The 19,796-nt window shown below is 35.2% G+C and overlaps 1 protein-coding gene across 11 annotated transcripts in view; it reads right to left on the reverse strand.

Moving 5' to 3' along the window:
- Window positions 1–19,796, reverse strand: part of ptprea (protein tyrosine phosphatase receptor type Ea) — a 189,084-nt gene that overhangs the window by 1,199 nt on the left and 168,089 nt on the right. For 6 of the 11 annotated variants that reach the window (XM_087276918.1, XM_087276915.1, XM_087276919.1 and 3 more), the window contains 9 exons: window positions 16,991–17,154; window positions 10,927–11,062; window positions 10,550–10,699; window positions 7,363–7,456; window positions 5,642–5,718; window positions 4,411–4,545; window positions 3,913–4,038; window positions 1,217–1,368; window positions 927–1,062 (listed from right to left, as the gene is read on the reverse strand). In XM_087276918.1, coding sequence (XP_087133044.1) covers window positions 927–1,062; window positions 1,217–1,368; window positions 3,913–4,038; window positions 4,411–4,545; window positions 5,642–5,718; window positions 7,363–7,456; window positions 10,550–10,699; window positions 10,927–11,062; window positions 16,991–17,154 — 1,170 coding nt within the window. The remainder of the gene's footprint in view (window positions 1–926; window positions 1,063–1,216; window positions 1,369–3,912; window positions 4,039–4,410; window positions 4,546–5,641; window positions 5,719–7,362; window positions 7,457–10,549; window positions 10,700–10,926; window positions 11,063–16,990; window positions 17,155–19,796) is intronic. The other 5 variants (XM_087276920.1, XM_087276917.1, XM_087276921.1 and 2 more) reach the window with 1 other exon arrangement.

The following is a 19,796-nucleotide window of genomic DNA, read 5'->3' on the forward strand; positions in this document are numbered from 1 at the left end:
GAAGTGGTGTTAGTGAGGCCAGCAGGGGGCGCTCAACCTGTGGTCTGTGTGAGTCCTAATGCCCCAGTAAAAGTGAAGGGGACACTACACTGTCAGTGGGCGCCGTCTTTCGGATGAGACGTTAAACCGAGGTCCTGACTCTCTGTGGTCATTAAAAATCCCAAGGCACTTTTCGTGAAAGAGCAGGGGTGTAACCCCGGTGTCCTGGCCAAAGTCCCTCTATCGGCCCTTACGATCATGGACTCCCAATCATCCCCTCTCCACCGAACTGGCTCTATCACTGTCCCTCCACTCCACCAATAGCTGGTGTGTGGTGAGCGCACTGGCGCCGTTGTCCTGTGGCAGCCGTCACATCATCCAAGTGGATGCTGCACACTGGTGGTGGTGTGAAGAGACCCCCCACTCATGATTGTGAAGCGCTTTGGGTGTATGGCCATACACAATAAATGCGCTATATAAATACACATTACATTACATTACATTACATGTTAACATGAATAAATAAATAAATAACAGTTAGGATAATAATGACAATTTTTGAGGTACTAGAAGCTTTTACTTTCCTGCACAGAGACACAGAGAAAAATATGTAAAACATATAATAATAATAATAATAATATTTTATATATATATATATATATATATATATATATATATATATATATATATATATATATATATATATATATATATATATATATATATACATAAATTAATTATGATAATTACAGTAAAATAAATTTGGATTGTTTTAATATTAATGATTATTTATTACTTTACTCATTATTGAAATATATATTCATTTATATCCCTTTTATTAAATGAAAATAAAATACATTTAAATTGGTATTAAACATATGATTCATAATAATGGGAGGAATATTAAACACAAATATGTTTAAAATATTATTATTAATTGCACATACCACTGTCTGCACCATGTGTGGCCGCTGCATTCGTAAACTCTTGACAGTCTGAAACACATCCAGCAAACCCTCGGCTTTCACTCGCTCCAGGATATTACTGAGAGCAATAAACGTACCGGTCCGACCCGCACCCGCACTACACACACACAGACAGACAGACAGTGGGAAAAACACACATCAGTTTCATGAAGGTTTCAGAGATAAAGCCTTTCTAAAATAGTTCATCATACAATCCATCATACAGTATCAGTAGTTTTAGACAGCGAGTGGAGTGTGTGTGTGTGTTGTACCTGCAGTGCACAATGATGGGGTGGTTTCCCGACTGCTGCTGCTGTTTCTGAACCGCTGCGATGATGTCGATCATCCCTTTACCTTCGGCTGGGATCCCGATCTCTGGCCAACCGTGGAAATGAAAGTGTCGAACCAAACGCGTCTGCTTCTCCTTTTGAACAAAACACACACAGTAAATCCACATATTCACTCCCCCCAAAAAAAACTTTGATGGTGAGATGATGAAAATGGTCTGATTTTCAGATTCTGCTTTGCTTGAGATATAGTTTGCAATGTTGTGATTCTCGGTGTTTCTGCTTGGTTTAGTTCATCATTGCTGGCAGCACAACACTTTAACAAAGACCTTTTAAAACTCGTATAGAAAAAAAGCATAGTAAAAATACTAAAAAGTCAAAATGAAGTCAAAATAAAAGCATTCTGGGTGTTAATATCAATACTCTTAATAGGCTTAAAGGGATAGTTCACCCAAAAATAAAAATTTACTCACTATTTACTTACTCTCGAGTGGTTTTAACAAGTTTCTTCCTTCATTCATTCATTTTCTTTTCAGCTTAGTCCCTTTACTGATCAGGGGTCGCCACAGCTGAATGAACCATCAACTTATCCTGCATATGTTTTACACAGCGGATGCCCTTCCAGCTGAAACCCAGTACTGGGAGACACCCATACACTCATTCACACTCATACACTACGGCCAAATTGAGTTTATTCGATTCTCCTACAGCACATGTGTTTAGACTGTGGGGGAAACAGCAGAGGAAACATGCAAACTCCACAAAGAAATGCCAACTGACCCAGCAGGGACTTGAACCAGCGACCCTTTATGAGTTTCTTACTTCTCTCAAACACAAAAGAAGATATTTTGAAGAATGCTGAAAACCTGTAACCATTGACTTCCATAGAAGGAAAAATAAACACTATACAGGTTAAGCCTGGTTTATACTTCTGCATCGAGTGACCCACGGCGCATGCCTCGTGCGTTGCTGTGCATTTAAACTTTTGAGTACTGATTGTGTTGCTCTGCAATAACACTTCCAAAATGCTAGCTGGCAGTATGTTTTTATGTTTCTCTGTGTTGAGTTTCTTCGCTGGTACTCTACCTTAATGTAGATCTAGCTCAAACTCGCTTATTTTGAGGCGGGAACTGGCGGACGTGCAACAACTTTGATCATAAAGTAAACAAAACAAAACTTTCCATCTGGACCTCCTACATGGGACTCGATACTTGTAAACTCTCGCTTAATCTGGCTCGCGCGGCTCTTGGTCCCACCCACACCCATCAGCGCCTACAAGCCGACCAATCAAAGAGCTTGCGCTATGCGACGTGTAGTTACATTTTTTGAGAGGTGCGCGTCAGGGATGGCGACTGCCACCGCGAGAGCTATGCGTCCACACGCAACCTGCGCCAGAGCATACCCGTGCGTTTGACGCAGAAGCATAAATCAGCCTTTACAGGTTTTCAGCTTTCTTCAAAGTATCTTCTTTTGTGTCTGCGCAACCTACAGTTGTGGCTGTTTTCACTTCCATAGCAATTTTACAAACAAATTTAGGTGGCATGGTGGCTCAGTGGTCTCACAGCAAGAAGGTCGCTGGTTTGAGTCCCAGCTGGGCCAGTTGGAATTTCTGTGTGGAGTTTGCATGTTCTCCCCGTGTTGGTGTGGGTTTCCCCAACAGTCCAAAAGACATGCGCTATAGGTGAATTAAATAAACTAAATTGGCTGTAGTGTATGCGTGCGTGTGTGTGAATGTGAGAGTGTATGGGTGTTTCCCAGTACTGGTTTGCAGCTGGAAGGGCATCCGCTGCATAAAACATAAGCCGGAATAGTTGGCGGTTCATTCCTCTGTGGCAATCCCTGATAAATAATTCATTTATTCATTTTCTTGTCGGCTTAGTCCCTTTATTAATTTGGGGTCGCCACAGCGGAATGAACCGCCAATTTATCCAGCAGGTTTTTACGCAGCGGATGCCCTTCCAGCCGCAACCCATCACTGGAAAACATCCACACACACACTCATACACTACGGACAATTTATCTCATTTAATTCACCTATACCACATTTCTTTGGACTGTGGGGGAAACCAGAGCACCCGGAGGAAACCCACGCGAACGCAGGGAGAACATGCAAACTCCACACAGAAACGCCAACTGAGCCGTGGATCGAACCAGCGACCCAGCAACCTTCTTGCTGAGAGGCGAATGTGCTACCCACTGCGTCACTGCGTCACCCCTGATAAATAATGAAATATTAATTAAGCTTCATAATTACTAATGGAAGTAATTTTTCAAAAGAAAATCTGCTTAATGCATGCGGTGATGTAAAATGCATCAAGCAGTTCTGAAAAAGCATCACCACAACCAGCTGTAAATGAACAAACTGTAAATATTTTGAGTATTGGCATTGGGCTTTTTGGCTTGTTTGATTGGCCATCGGACTAACTCTGCTTTGAAAACCTTGCAACCCTGAAAAGCAGTCACTCATTCACATGTAAATGAGAGTTTCATACTAAGATTTGTCTAAACCCTTGTAAATACCGGCGTATATAAAACAGCAACAGTGTTAATCTGTCAATAGTGTTAATAGTGATAATCCTATTCATGTTATAGTTGAAATTGCATCACATATTAACCAAAGCTGTTTATTTTAAGGCACTTCAGAAGACCTTTAAACAGAAAATTAGCGGTCACAGACTCACAGGGGTGTGCGTGAGCACCAGATCTCTGAGGCTGAAGGTTTCACACAGCGTGTCTCCTTTAATCTCCACACTGAACTCGCCGTAAGTCACAGAGTCCTCAGAAGGCCAGTACTGAAAACACTTGTCCTGCAACACACAAACATACAGGAGGAAAGACTTAATGTCCACATAAACCAGAAGCTGTTTTTTTCAAAGTATATCCTATGATATTTTTTCTTCTGGATAAAGTCTTATTTGTTTTATTTCGGCTAGTAAAAGCGGTTTACATTTTTTAAAATCCATTCTATGGCCAATATTATTAGTCCCCTTAAGCAATATTTGTTTCTGTTTGTCTACAGAACAAACCCTCGTTATACAATGACTAATAACTCAGGAGGGTTAATAATTCTGATTTAAACTGTATGTATTTGCCTGTATGTGCACACATATTTTTTGTGTATGTACATATGTATTTGCAAGTGTGTGTGTTTGTGTGTGTGTGTGTGTGTGTGTGTGTACCTGATCTCTCTCCTGCAGTTCTGTCAGCATCACGATCGAGTGACACTTCCATTCCCACGCCATCCTCCAGAAATCATCCACGGTGTGCACCAGAGGACCCTGCGTGGCGATGTAGTAGTCCTTCTGCCGATAGCCCTGAAAAACACAGCAAGATCTAAAATAACAATACACAGACTAATAAAGTAAAGACATTTTTAAAGAAATTAATAATTTGACAATAATTTATTCATTTTTATTCATGTTGTTTGACTTTATATCTACAGTATAATGCATTAACGTTAGAAAAAGTGACTATATTTATGTAACATATAAATATTTTTATCCAATTCTGAGTAAAAAAAAGCAAGGGCGTAGATTTGGCATGGACGGAGGGGATGTGTCCCCACCAATATCCAGCAATTACTGAAATGTCCCCACCAATAATGCAGAAAGGGTCCCCATTCAGACATGCAGAAAGGGTTCAATCAAAACACATGAGGACAGTGTGATTGTCTGGATCTATTTATGCTGTTAATGACAGCTGTAATTACATTTGAATGTGGAAAGGGCCATAACAAGGAATTTTCCCAGTCCTCTTTCGCTGGACATAAGTAGCAACTTTTCAAAGAGTCAAGTTTTTAAAGTCAGGTTCAGTTAAGTCCACCATAATAATATTAACCAAGGCTGTGCAATTATTCGAAAATCAGTTTTTTTTCTTCAGATTTTTCATGATAATTGGGTAAAACGATTAAATTGCATCTCATGCCTCTTTAAATTTCTCTACATTCATTCTCAAAGCCAGATTGCAGTAAAATCATGTAAATTGACTTTTGCAGAATGGGACGCATTTCATTAATTGTTATTCGTATTATTAAGTGTTTAATTCTTTTATTCATGTTTTTAAAAGCATGAAAGAGAATTTGTGCTGTTCTATGCATGCGCTATGGATGTATGTCCCCACCAATGTAAAGAGCAAATCTACACCCTTGAAACAAAGGCAATAATGTGGTTGGTACATTTAAACAAAACAGTTTTATTAAACAGTCATATCTATTAAAGTAAGAGTTTGGTTACTGAACATCTTTAGGAATATCTTTAGTTACTGCAATATAATAAGTTATTATTTAAAATAAAAATACTGTATTTTTATTCAATAAATGCCCCCTTGGAGAGCTTAAATTGTTTTAATCTTTTAAAGAAAACAATGTTCTCCTTTCATAAAATGTCACCACTGTGAAACTGAAATACTCACATCAATGAAAGACGCGTTGACATAATCTGTGAACTCCTGGCCTCTTTTCATGGACAGGATCACTCGATTGAAATCATCTGAACACACGGATGAGAAAACCCATTAAATGACCCGACTGACCTCTAGCATAAACTCTGGGTGTTTTGAGCTGCGTGTCTCTCGATTACAACCGAAGGCAGAACAAGAAAAGGAACAGAGATTTCTGATTAACTTCCTTGTAAACAAAGTAGAGAAGCACAACAACATACAACTGACAGCTGCAAACGAGGTTTATTCAGATGACAAACCTCACTCTTAGACATGGTTTATAGCTTTAAAAACATTAAAGCTGTTTATAAATTACCATGTACAATATATAAGTTGGATCTAAACTGTATTATGAAGAAAATATATAAATAAATAATCTTAATAACATTCAATAAATTTATCCAGCAGAAATAATTGTATAATTATTTAGTAATATAATAATAATAACAACAACAACAACAAAAATTATTAATATTATTTACATTTATATAGTGCTTTTTTGGCTACTCAAATAAATATTTTATTAATAAATATAAACTTTTATATTATATTATATTATATTATATTATATTATATTATATTATATTATATTATATTATATTATATTATAAATGTATTATATTATATTAATGCAATTTCAAATATTTTTTTATAAATTTACTTATTAGTTAAACTATGAATATTGGTGTTAAATATATTTTTATGCATTTTTCCTTTTTTACATTATATTATATTATATTATATTAATGCAATTTCTAATTTTCTTATTTATTTTCATATAAATAAACTGTATATTGATGTTAATATATATTTTTAAATGTGTAATTTTTTAATGTTTTAATAAAAATATTTTTTATTTTCTATGTTCTTTATATTATATTATATTATATTATATTATATTATATTATATTATATTATATTATATTATATTATATTATATTAATGCAATTTTAAAATATTTTTTGATAAATTTACTTATCAGTTAAACTGTTAAATGATGTTAAATCTATTTTACTGCATTTTTCTATTTCTTATTTTCCATTTTCTTTAAAAAATATTATATTATATTATATTATATTATATTATATTATATTATATTAATGCAATTTTAAAATATTTTTTAATAAATTTACTAATCAGTTAAACTGTTAAATGATGTTAAATCTATTTTACTGCATTTTTCTATTTCTTATTTTCCATTTTCTTTAAAAAATATTATATTATATTATATTATATTATATTATATTAATGCAATTTTAAAATATTTTTTAATAAATTTACTAATCAGTTAAACTGTTAAATGATGTTAAATCTATTTTACTGCATTTTTCTATTTCTTATTTTCCATTTTCTTTAAAAATGTTATATTATATTATATTATATTATAATATATTATATTATAATGATATTATATTATATTAATGCAATTTCAAATTTTCTTATTTTCTTATAAATAAACTATATATTGATGTTAATATATATTTTTAAATGCGTAATTTCGTAATGTTTTAATAGAAATATATATTTTTTATATTATATTATATTATATTATATTATATTATATTATATTATATTATATTATATTATATTATATTATTTTATATTATATTATATTATATTGGTCACAGTATATTTAATGCAGAAGATATAAGGATAAATGGCACAATTCATATGTGAGCTGATCTTTAACTCACATGGAATAATCTGAAGGACTCTGTTTTTCTTCATGTTGGCAGGCAGGTTCCCCGTCCTCATGTTTTCCTTCATAATACGCATGTTTGTCAGTTTCTGCAAAAAATATAAAATAATTAAACATAAAAATCCATTTAAAAAGCGGCCAAATACAGATCAGTTATCAATAAATGCTCTAGTAAACCCCATTATGCCTAATAAGCACTTGTTCATGTACAGTGGATGTGTTAACCTAATTTTCTTTATCACAGTAACATGATAAATGACATACAGTGCTCTTCATAAATTAGGTAAAGACGTTGCCATGCAGTACAGATAAAACAAAGCACTGTTTTTCCACATACAAATATACATTTATACACATATTAATCCATCATAGAGTCAGAGGTATGGTGCTTGACCCAATGTTTGGTTTCATCCCAGAAACTGCATAAACAGATTTATTTATGATCTCGTGAGAACCCTGTGCATGTGTGAAATGTGACAGAAACATGTCCGTAATGCCAAGTCAGAAAAGGCACATATTTCGCAGAAAGAAAGGAGGAAATATAGTACAAACTCTGACACTTTTTTGACCAAAAGACTATTTATAAAATGTGTTTTCTTGATCTTGTGCAGCAGAAGCACAAGTGCCACAGTTAAAAAGCTACATCTTTATATACAGCATGTGAATAGTAAATGAGCTAAAAGTGTCCCACTGGCATGTTTCAATACTCTTCTTTAGCATTTAATGATTTATTAAATATGACAATCAACATAAATTAAATACTTTTGATGATTACATTTTGACATCACTACTAAGAAATGCGTTTATTAATTAATAAAGTCTTGTAAATGGGATTTACTTGCAATATTGATTTGTTGAGCTGTGAACCTACACTGCTCTCACGGTTCGGTTCGGTTACGATTATCATGCCATCGATTCGGTTCAATTCGATATCTCGGTGCATCACTGTGTATTGACGATGCTTTCCATACACAGTTTTATATTTTCTTCACAGCAGCAATTCTTTTATTAAAATGTATGATTTATATACAATAAATAATTTTGTTATTTAAAACAAACAGTCAGATACAGTTGAAGTCAGAATTATTAGCCCCCTTTGAATTTTTCTTTCTTTTTTAAATATTTCCTAAATGATGTTTAACAGAGCAAGGAAATTATCACAGTATGTCTGATAATGTTTTTTCTTCTGAAGAAAGTCCGATTTGTTTTATTTCGGCTAGAATAAAAGCAGGTTTTAAATTTTTAAAAAGCATTTTAGGGACAAAATTATTAGCCCCTTTAAGCTAATTTTTTTTTCTCTGATAGTTTTCAGAACAAACCATCGTTATAAAATAACTTCCCTAATTACCCTAACCTGCCTAGTTAACCTAATTAACCTAGTTAAGCCTATAAATGTCACTTTAAGCTGTATAGAAGTGTCTTGAAAAATATCTAGTCAAATATAATTTTCTGTCATCAAGCCAAAGATAAAATAAATCAGTTATTAGAAATGGGTTATTAAAACTGTTATGTTTAAAAATGTGTGGAAGAAATCTGCTCTCCGTTAAATAAAAATTTGGAAAAAAATTAAACAGAAGGGTGAACAATTCAGGGGGGGTAATAATTCTGACTTCAACTGTATATAAACTGTACCTTTAAACAAAATGCGGATGATCCCAACCCATACAGCTGCCATTGCATGGCTCAGAGATACTTTGTAGTGTGCAATTTAACATAATTGCCTCTAGGAGTCGCCAATGGAAATAAAACAAACACACACAATAAATGCACGTACGTCAGACACGAAGTTGGCGTGGACCAACGCACATACTCATGTTCATTTCATCATTAGTAAATCCAAACATAAGCATGAAATCTGGCGTACACAAAGTTTTTGTGCATATTCTTTTTGTATATCCAAATAAACGTGAAACTGAGAGCAACATGCACAAGCGCAATACCCCTCCCTGCCTCCTCCCCAGTATGAATATACTAATGACTCTACTTTGGCAAAACCCAAAGAAAAAGCAATGACAAAAGCAAGCAAGAAGAGAAACTTTGAACAGAATGTGATTTGGAGGTGCTGCTTTCGGAGGTAGACCGGAGAAAAGCGGTGTTATTTGCAAGTTTGTCCTCCGGAATTAATAACAAAAGAAAAAAATAGAGTGGGAGAGTTTAGCTGACGCGGTTAACACAGTTGGGTCTGAACATTGCACTGAGTGGATTAAAAAAGAAATAGTGCAATGTATAGGTGTAAAATGTTGTATTGACTTAAACAGCGTGAGTGGTGTAGCTCATAAAGCACATGGCAACATGTTTTGATATGTTCGAGCATGAACTCGGTTCGAATCCAGCGTCTGATGAACTCTTTCTTCTTTTTTTCCCCCAGCTACATATAAGATTTTGCCTACTCTTCATCACGAGGAAGACAAGTAGGAATCATTAATAAGTGCGTGTATCATATTTTTTTAGCACATTTATTGAATGGAAATCTTCGATTGAATGGAGATCGCTCCGATTACATTGGGAAAACCGGCGACCGCTGCAAATTGCGCTTTAATGTTTGGCTGGTCAACTGCATGGTATGGAAACCTTATAAACCTGCTAGACATGTGGATGATCCCGCCTCATACAGCTGCCACTGCACGGCTCAAAGACACTTTGGAGTGTGCAATTTAACACAACATCCTCTAGGACACAAGAAATGCAGGTCAGGCATGAAGTTAGTGTGGACCAGTGCACATTCCCACGTTTATTTCATTGTTAGTAAATTTAAACGTGAGTGTATGGCGTATGCAAAGTTTTTGTGCGTACGCAGCGTTGATACATGAGGCCCCTGGTGATTTGCAATGTACTTGAAACACTGGTTTGTCCATTAATGCTGCCCCATCATGCACATTTCTGTTATCACACAATTTATTCAAATAAAATTGTATGACTTTTTTGATGTGCATCCTGGAATTTATACAGTGTTGCAATTGTAGTTTATACACATTTTTTCTTATAAAATAAAAAGTTTTTCCTACTCAGTTGTGCACGTACATTTTTTCGTGCATTTTCAAAATCTATGTGCATCTTGGCAATTCCCTCAAACTTTCTTTTCTGCAATGTTAAAAATAGACACATAAAGCAGGTGTCTAGAAACATCAGTGTGTGTATGTAAAGGTGCTGTTTGAGGGATGAGTGTGAGTGAAGAAGCTGACCTTAAACTCCTCCTCGAGGCCGACGCGGTCCAGCGGAGCATTGGTGTTGTGCAGTTTCTGCAGGTGTCCTTCAAGAGAAGAGACGTCCAGCTCTGTGTCTCCATACAGAAAATACTCCAGCAGAGCCTGATAGACGAACGAGTACTGCAACTACACACACACAGAAACACACAATTACACAAAAACACACAATCACAAGAACACATAGACATAAACAAACAAACACAGACAAACACACACACAGCAACACGCAAACACATGTACACACACATGCACACATAAACACACACATTTCATATACTGTATTCAGTCTATTCTTAAGTCTGCCTGTAATAAATAGAGTCAGTGTGTGCTGAAGAACAGAGAAGCGCCCTCACGTCTGTCTGGATGAGCTGAGATCTCTGTTCACGGATGCGGGACACGAACCCGAACACGTCCACCTTCTGCTCCGTGTGCATCATATCAATCATGGAATCAATGACGATGAAGGTTCCTGTCCGGCCCACGCCAGCACTGATGGAGAGACACAAACATTTTCACTCTCTGTGAATTCTCTTACAAGCATTTTCAACCCAATCCTCTTTTAATGTAAAGAAATTCAAATGTAGATTTACTAGAATTGTAATTCCTAAAATATAAAGTAATAACATACTGCATTATATACTGAACATACAAATGTAAAACAATATATTTAATTCATCATATTTATTATGTTTAATACTTTGATCAATTTACTAGTTTATTACAGTTAAACTGTCACTAATTTTGATTGAATTTTCCCATTCAGAGACAAAATAAATTAATGATATTCAAAAATGTTTTATGCATCATATTGGTAATATGTTCATGTATAATGTATTTTAATAATTATATTATTTATGTTAAGTCATCATAATTAGGAATTCAACTAATATTTTACATTCAGAAATACATATATATGTGCCGCGGAGGCGCAGTTGGTATCGCTGTCACCTCACAGTAAGAAGGTCGCTGGTTTGAGTCCCGGCTGGGCCAGTTGGCATTTCTGTGTGGAGTTTGTATGTTCTCCCCTTGTTAGGTGTTTTTTTTACATACATTTTTTATTCTCTTTGCTATCTGGGCTTATTGTAACCTAATTAGAATCAAACCTAAGTATCAACTTTTCATACGATGTACTTTTACAGAAAAATGATGTTCATATATGTGGACTCGTGGTCCGAATTTACATAAAACCCTTTTCCCTGGCTGTTTTTTTAATGCATATATAACATATACATGTTTTGAACTTGCTTTGACTATCAGAGAGTAAAAACCTTTTTTTCCCCATTTTGGACAGTTAAAAATAGTGTTTGGGACAGTTCATATGCTGCAAAACTGTTGCAGGATGACACTGTATGTCTAAAATATAAAACATTTAAGGTATTTTAAATAGCCATTTAAGAGCTAAAATGTCCTGTCCACATATGTGGCCATTAAGCCCTATGAGAATACACACACACACACACACACACACACATATATATATATATATATATATATATATATATATATATATATATATATATATATATATATATATATATATATATATATATATATATATATATATATATATATATATATATATAGTTAAAGTCAATTATTAGCTCCCCCTTTGATTTTTTTTTCCTTTAAATATTTCCCAAATGATGTTTAAAAGAGCAAGGAATTTTCACAGTATGTCTGATAATATTTTTTTTTTTGAGAGAAAGTGTTATTTGTTTTATTTTTTAAAAGCCATTTTAAAGCCATTTTAAAGTCAAAATTGTTAGCCCTTATGAACAATATATTTTTAGTAGTCTATAATAGTCTACAGAACAAATCATCGTTATACAATAACTTGCCTAATTACCCTAACCTGCCTAGTTGACATAATTAACCTAGTTAAGCCTTTAAATATCACTTTAAGCTGTATAGAAGTGTCTTGACAAGTTTCTAGTCAAATATTATTTACTGTTATCATGGCAAAGATAAAATAAATCAGTTGTTAGAGATGAGTTAATAAAACTATTATGATCAGAAATGTGTTGAAAAAATCTTCTCTCTGTTAAACAGAAATTGGGAGAAAAAAATAAACAAGGGCGCTTATCATTCAGGGGGACTAATAATTCAGATTTCTGACTAAGCCGAAAAAAAAGAGTAATATATATATATATATATATATATATATATATATATATATATATATATATATATATATATATATATATATATATATATATATATACATAGACACACACACACACACACACATACATATTTTATCTGTGTATATACATTAGATTAATCAGTACTGATGCCAAATTTTGAGCTTATCCATAAAATAACTTGTGATAACGGTCCAAAAACTAGTAAATCCAAATGTATATGTTATAAAAATATATATTGAATAAAAATTTTAAAAAGAGGAAAAATCAAGAAAAGCAAAAAAAAAAAAAAAAAAGTTGACATTTTGTAGGTTTTAATTTTTTTGCAATTTTTTTGCTTGAATGTAGTTGTATTATCTTTCAATTTCTCAAGATGTTTGGTGACTAAATTATTATTTTTAATAAATATATCTGTTTAATGAACCTGTTTTTTTTTAAATGCACCAAAATACATTGCCTATAGTCACTAATGGATCTACATATATATATATATATATATATATATATATATATATATATATATATATATATATATATATATATATATATATATTATATATATATATATATATATATATATATATATATATATATATATATATATATATATATATATATATATATATATATATATAGATCATAAAATTATTAGTCATTAATTCTTGAGTCCCAAAAATAATTCAACATGCATGCAATAAAATGCAATAAAGTATTTTTTTTGCTGATGAAAATCAACTACAACTGTGACCCAGCAATAAATCTACAATCACACTCAGACAAGCACTTGCGTTTCTCTATTTGGCACACAAACACTTTCCTGATCCTCCACCAGAGGGCAGCAGTGGTCAAGCGAGCCAATAAACAAACTCTTTTTTGACAGGATTGTGTGTTGTGTTGTTTTTAGGACAGAGAAACACAATAGACACACACACACTGATGAGGAAAACAGACTGGCTATTGTGTCTCCAAACCCAGACCTGACCTACATCTCTGCACTTCGTGTGTTTGAGCAATCAGCTAATTCAAATCACATGCTAATCGCTCTGCATAATGTATATCATTGTGTGATGCATAAATCATGCATGCGTGAGCGACGCGCTCAGACTGACGCATGAGGGTCCGCGGGGTCACAAAAATCATTACTGTGGGTGGAACTTATGCTAAACGTGTCCTTTCACCAGCAGATTTACATTCAAATGCGCACTTCACTGCCACTTTGCTAAACCGAGACAAAGTTTGAGGAAGTTTGATGATGATACTTCAATGTCAAGTCAAGCTTTTTAATAAGAGACTGTATAACTGGTTGTGTCTTGTATTCCTTGTTTGAAATGAAATACTCATATGAAGTGTGATATGTTGTGCAGCTTTTTTTTTTTTTTTTGGTCAGGCAAATGCTGTGAAGACAAAACCACAGTGACAAATGTAAACTTTTTGGCAGCTAATGTACAGTAATTATTTTAGATTTATTTTTATATGTTCGTATTTTAACTAAAAGTAACACAAATAAAGTTTAACTAAAATAAAAGTACATTAAAAAGAACAAAATTACACATCACACACACACACATAAACACTTTTTTATAACTCATGTATAAAAATTTCTTGTATATTGTATAGTATAAATTATAGTTTCATGTATATTTTATAGTACAGAAAGGCAAATTTACAATTATAATTGGATAAATGGGTCACACTTTATTTTGATGAATTTAAGTTACATTGCATCTACATGCCAAATAATTCTTATTAGATTATAAGTGGACAGTTAGGTTAGGGTTAGGTTTACTGTAAGTTGACATGTACTCACAAAGTTTCTTATAGTCAGTTAAATATCTGTTGAAGGAGCAGTATAAACAGATATTCAGCAGATTGTCTATTAATAATCAAATGGACCATCAAAATAAATTGTTACCGATAAAATATTTGATTTCACATCACTGCTTATATATACTTCTATAAACACTCATCCACTTTATTACACCTGTACAACTGCTCGTTAACGCAAATGTCTAATCAGCCAACCACATTGCAGAAACTCTAGACATGGTCAAGACGATCTGCTGCAGTTTAAACTGAGCATCAGAATGGGGAAGAAAGGGGATTTAAGTGACTTTAAACGTGGCATGGATATTGGTGCCAGACGGGCTGGTCTGAGTATTTCAGAAACTGCTGATCTACTGAGATTTTCACGCACAACCATCTCTAGGGTTTACAAAGAAAATATCCAGTGAGCGGCAGTTCTGTGGGTGCAAATGCCTTGATGCCAGAGGTCAGAGGAAAATGGCTGGACTGGTTCCAGCTGATAGAAAGGCAACAGTGACTCAAATAAGCTCTTGTTACAACTGAGGTCTGCAGAAGAGCATTTCTGAAAGTACAACATGTCCAACCTTCAGGCAGATGGGCTACAGCAGCAGGGAACAACACCGGGTGCCACTCCTGTCAGCTAAGAGCAGAATACTGAGGCTACAGTTCATACAGGCTCACCGAACTGGACAGTAGAAGATTGGAGAAACATTGCCTGGTCTGATGAGTCTTGATTTCTGCTGCAACATTTGGATGGTCGGGTCAGAATTTGGCGTGACCACCATGAAAGCATGGATCCATCCTGCCTTCCATCAACAGTTCAGGCTGGTGGTGGTGGTGTAATGGTGTGGAGGATGTTTTCTTGGCACACTTTGCGCCCCTTAGTACCAACTGAGCATAACGCCATCGTCACAGCCTACATCAGTATTGTTGCCGACCATGTCCATCCCTTTATGACCACAGTTCTAGCAGGATAACGCAACATGCCATAAAGCGTGAATCATCTCAGACTGGTTTCTTGAACATGACAATGAGTTCACTGTTCTCAAATGGCCTCCACAGTCACCAGAGCTCAATCCAATAGAGCACCTTTCAGATGTGGTGAAATGGGAGATTCGCATCATGGATGTGCAGACAACAAATCTGCAGCAACTGCGTGATGCTATCATGTCAATATGGACAAAAATCTCTGAAGAATATTTCCAGTACCTTGTTGAATCTATGCCATGAAGGATAAAGGCAGTTCTGAAGGTGTACCTATTAAAGTGGCCGGTGAGTGTATATCCTTCTTTCTTTCATTAATCAATTTCTTTGTCTGAATTTCTATCAACTGTGTTACATAGCTAACATAAACATTTTACTTTTTTTATAAACATTTTAATAAAATGTTTACTTAAATACAAAATAAATATAAAACAATATAAATACATTCATAAAAATAATATTAATAAAAAAATACAGTTTGCATTTAGACAATTAATATGAAATACACAATAAATCATATATAAATAACTCATTTGTTGCTAAAATTCCTAAAATAATATCATATCCATAATTCCTGTGTGCAAACATTGGTTAATTTATTTTATATGTAAGCCAGCCGGCTCTACGCCGCCCAACCCGCTCCGAGCTGGGATCGAACAGGCGACCTTCCGCATGGGAGTCGGTTGCTCTAACAAGGAGGCTAAAGACCATGGCCTCTAGCGTCTGTCGCTAGAGTACCTTTAGAGGTCAGAGGAGTGAAGTTTACCTGCACAGCACACACTAGCTGGCCTCCGTTACATTCACTCCCCAAACCTCACTCCCATCCGGGTCACGACACCAATATAACCCCGCCGGCTCTACGCCGCCCAACCCGCTCCGAGCTGGGATCAAACCAACGACCTTCCGCATGGGCGTCGGTTGCTCTAACAAAGAGGCTAAAGACCATGGCCTCTAGCGTCTGTCGCTAGAGCATCTTTAGAGGTCAGAGGAGTGAGGTTTACCTGCACAGCACACACTAGCTGGCCTCCGTTACATATAGAAAGAAACATTTTAAATGTAAATAACTGCACATTTGATTTCATATCCCTTCTATTTAAAAATAGATGTACCTAATTTCTTCATTCATTATTGAATTTCTTCGTTTGATTATTTGTTACATTATTAGTCATTAATTCTCCAGTCCTAAAAACTAAATAATTCAACCTGCATAAACATTTCTGACTGTAAAGCAATTAAAACTAAATGAATTGGTAATATCGTTTAAAACACTAAAATTGATTGTGTGTATAACACATTTCTCCGAGATAAAACCATGCACACGTTACACACACGTTCACTATGTGTGCATATTAACATGCAATATCTTGCATGTAAATGTGTGCATCTAAATAGCTTCACACTTCACACTAACGCTCAGACTTGACAGCAGAAGCGTGTGTTCACACACAGCTCTATATTTATCCTGCATTAAGAGCACATGAAGCCAAACCTGCAGTGCACGACGATGGGTCCGGCGTACGACGGGTTCACCTGCTTCACCTTCTTCAGGAACTTTAGCATCCCGATGGGGGAAAATGGCACGCCGAAATCTGGCCAGCTGGTGAAGTGGAGCTGAGTGACCAGGCGAGGGCTTTTACTGCCGTCACTGGCCTGCTGAAACAAGAATACACACATACTGTATATAATGTTTTATACTAGTTTAATGAGCTTAATCTTCACGTACGAGCAGCCATTAGAGGCTGAATGATTTTTGGAAGTTGACTTTCATGTTATAAAATAAAGTCGGCTAGTCGCTGGTGATGTGATCAGTAAAACAAAAGACGCTAATAGTTTGCAACATGCCACAATTAGTAACTTATTTGCAGGAAAAAATATGTTCTTATGCTGTTTGAAAGCTCATAACATGTAAAAACAAAGCAACTTTACCAATGACAAATTATAGAGTAAAATAAATGCACTGTCAAAATTTTATTTCATTAATAACGCAACATTAGCACGGGCAGGTTCGGATTTAGAATACACTGAGTCCTGGGGCTATATCAAGTCCAAGGGACATATTTATTTTATCGCCTCATAAAAGTATACATATCGGCGATGCAGTGGCGTAGTAGGTAGTGCTGTTGCCTCACAACAAGAAGGTCACTGGGTCGCTGGTTCGATCCTCGGCTCAGATGGCATTTCTGTGTAGAGTTTGCATGTTCTCCCTGTGTTCACGTAGGTTACAGGTGCAGGTGAATTGGGAAGGCTAAATTGTCCGTAGTGTATGAGTGTGTGTGTGAATGTGTGTGTGGATGTTTCCCAGAGATGGGTTGCAGCTGGAAGGGCATCCGCTGCGTAAAAATGAGCTGCATAAGTTGGCGGTTCATTCTGTCGTGGCGACCCGTATTAATAAAGGGACTAAGCCGACAAGACAATGAATGATTGAATGAAAAGGATACATAAAAATGGTAAATTAAACTGATAAAGCGTTTCAGTTCAGTTAGATTTAAACCACAACCAAGTGTGTTTACTTAAGATAGATAGATACTGTGCAAAGATGAATAACTGTTTGTGTAGGCTATTTGCTTTGTTCACACACTGTCTTGGTTATATTATGTAATGGAAAGATTGCACAGGCCCTTTATAAATCCATTCAGGATGATTGCGCCTATCCCGGCTTCAGTTACTACATGCACAAGTTTATCAATGACGAATACTGTTTGAATTGTATTTTTTGTTCTATGACGAGCTTAAATAATGATCGAGTCTAGGGATGCACTGATCCCAATACTTGGATTGGATATCGGTTCGATACCATATGTTTTTGCTGGATCGGGTATCGGCCAGTTGGTACCGATCCAAATCCAATCTTGCGTGTGCACTATATTCTGTGTAATTTATAAGTCAACAAAAGCCACGAAGGTAGCCTATTACAAGGCACTGGAACGTTGTCAAGTTGGCCTACTATATCCTAAATGTTCTGAAGCCATTCTACAGTTTTTTTGTGAAGTAAAGATGAATATTCAAGAGGTTATATTCATGTTCAGTTCAGCGCTTCCCGCCGATGCGCCTGTCAATCATACTCGATTCTTTCACTATTCAAACCGTGTGTCGCATTCATGACAACACGAAAAACTTTCCAAGACTATTTGTTCCTGTTAGTTTTAATAATCAGTGGAGAAATGCATTCAGTTCTGCATTAAATGGGTTAATTTTGACCCGTACCAGAGTTTATTGCTGTTTCTACATCATGTGCGCTGTGTCTGTTAGACCAGCAGATCAAATTCACAACACTGGAGTATAAAGGGTTATTACCTGCTCTTCACACACAAAGTAGGCCTACCTGAAAGTTTAAATTAGAAAAGGCTCAATAATACATTGGAAAAATCCTCAACGCACTGATTTTTCCCCTTTGAGTTGCTGTTTGAAAGTGTCCGCAGATACCGGCGGGCTGTGCGCTGTCTCAGTGATGCATCAAGTGCTTCATCAAGCGCACCGGCTGCGCAGAAGCATCATGCGCCGCTCAGTAAATCTATTCCCAAAAAGAGTTTCTGTTCTCTCACCCTTCCGACTGAGTTTATTCTTTCAAGGTGAATATGTTATGTGCTGCTAATAGTTTATAAAGCCTGGCTTATTGTGGTCAAAGTAGATTAAATTAAAGTTGATTAAATTAACATAAGTGAATCTGACGGGCGTAATATAGATTTTCATTAACAGAAAATTATTCAGCCTAATATAGGCTACTCTGAAACTGTGAATATTTCAACGTAATTTTATTTATTTTAATATTTTATTTAACAGACCTGTTTGTCAGTTTGTGCACTAAAGCATATAAGCCGACCTTGTTTTGAACTTCACCTCAAGTATTCTTGTTTATTTTGTGGATAACTAACCAACAAAAATACATTAAAATAAAATAACAAATTATGGCAAACGAAATTCGATTCAAAAAAATAATTTTTCAGACAAAAAAAATAATTGTTCAGACATGCTTTCAGTTTCTCCGTCTCACTCGCGCTGACTTTAGGCGAGGGAGTGTTTATTAAGTAAAACTGGCCTCAGACGGTTTAGTTCAGTCTGCTTTAAACCTGCCAGATAATATCGAGCTTTGCTAAAAGGCTGGTTATTTTACCAACGGTTAGGGTAAATAGTGGTTGCCTAGTACAGATTTCAAAGAAAAATCCTAATATTAAAAAGGAAACTTAAGCTGGACCACAACAGATCATATCCATGTCATAATGAATTAGGCCCGGATTGGCTAATCGGGAGGACCGGGAGAATTCCCGGTGGGCCGGTCTGGTGTCCCTAGCTCAGGG

This window comes from Danio rerio, chromosome 12 (assembly GCF_052040795.2).
Source record: "Danio rerio strain M-AB ecotype USA chromosome 12, GRCz13ab, whole genome shotgun sequence".
Classification (NCBI taxonomy): Eukaryota; Metazoa; Chordata; class Actinopteri; order Cypriniformes; family Danionidae; genus Danio; species Danio rerio.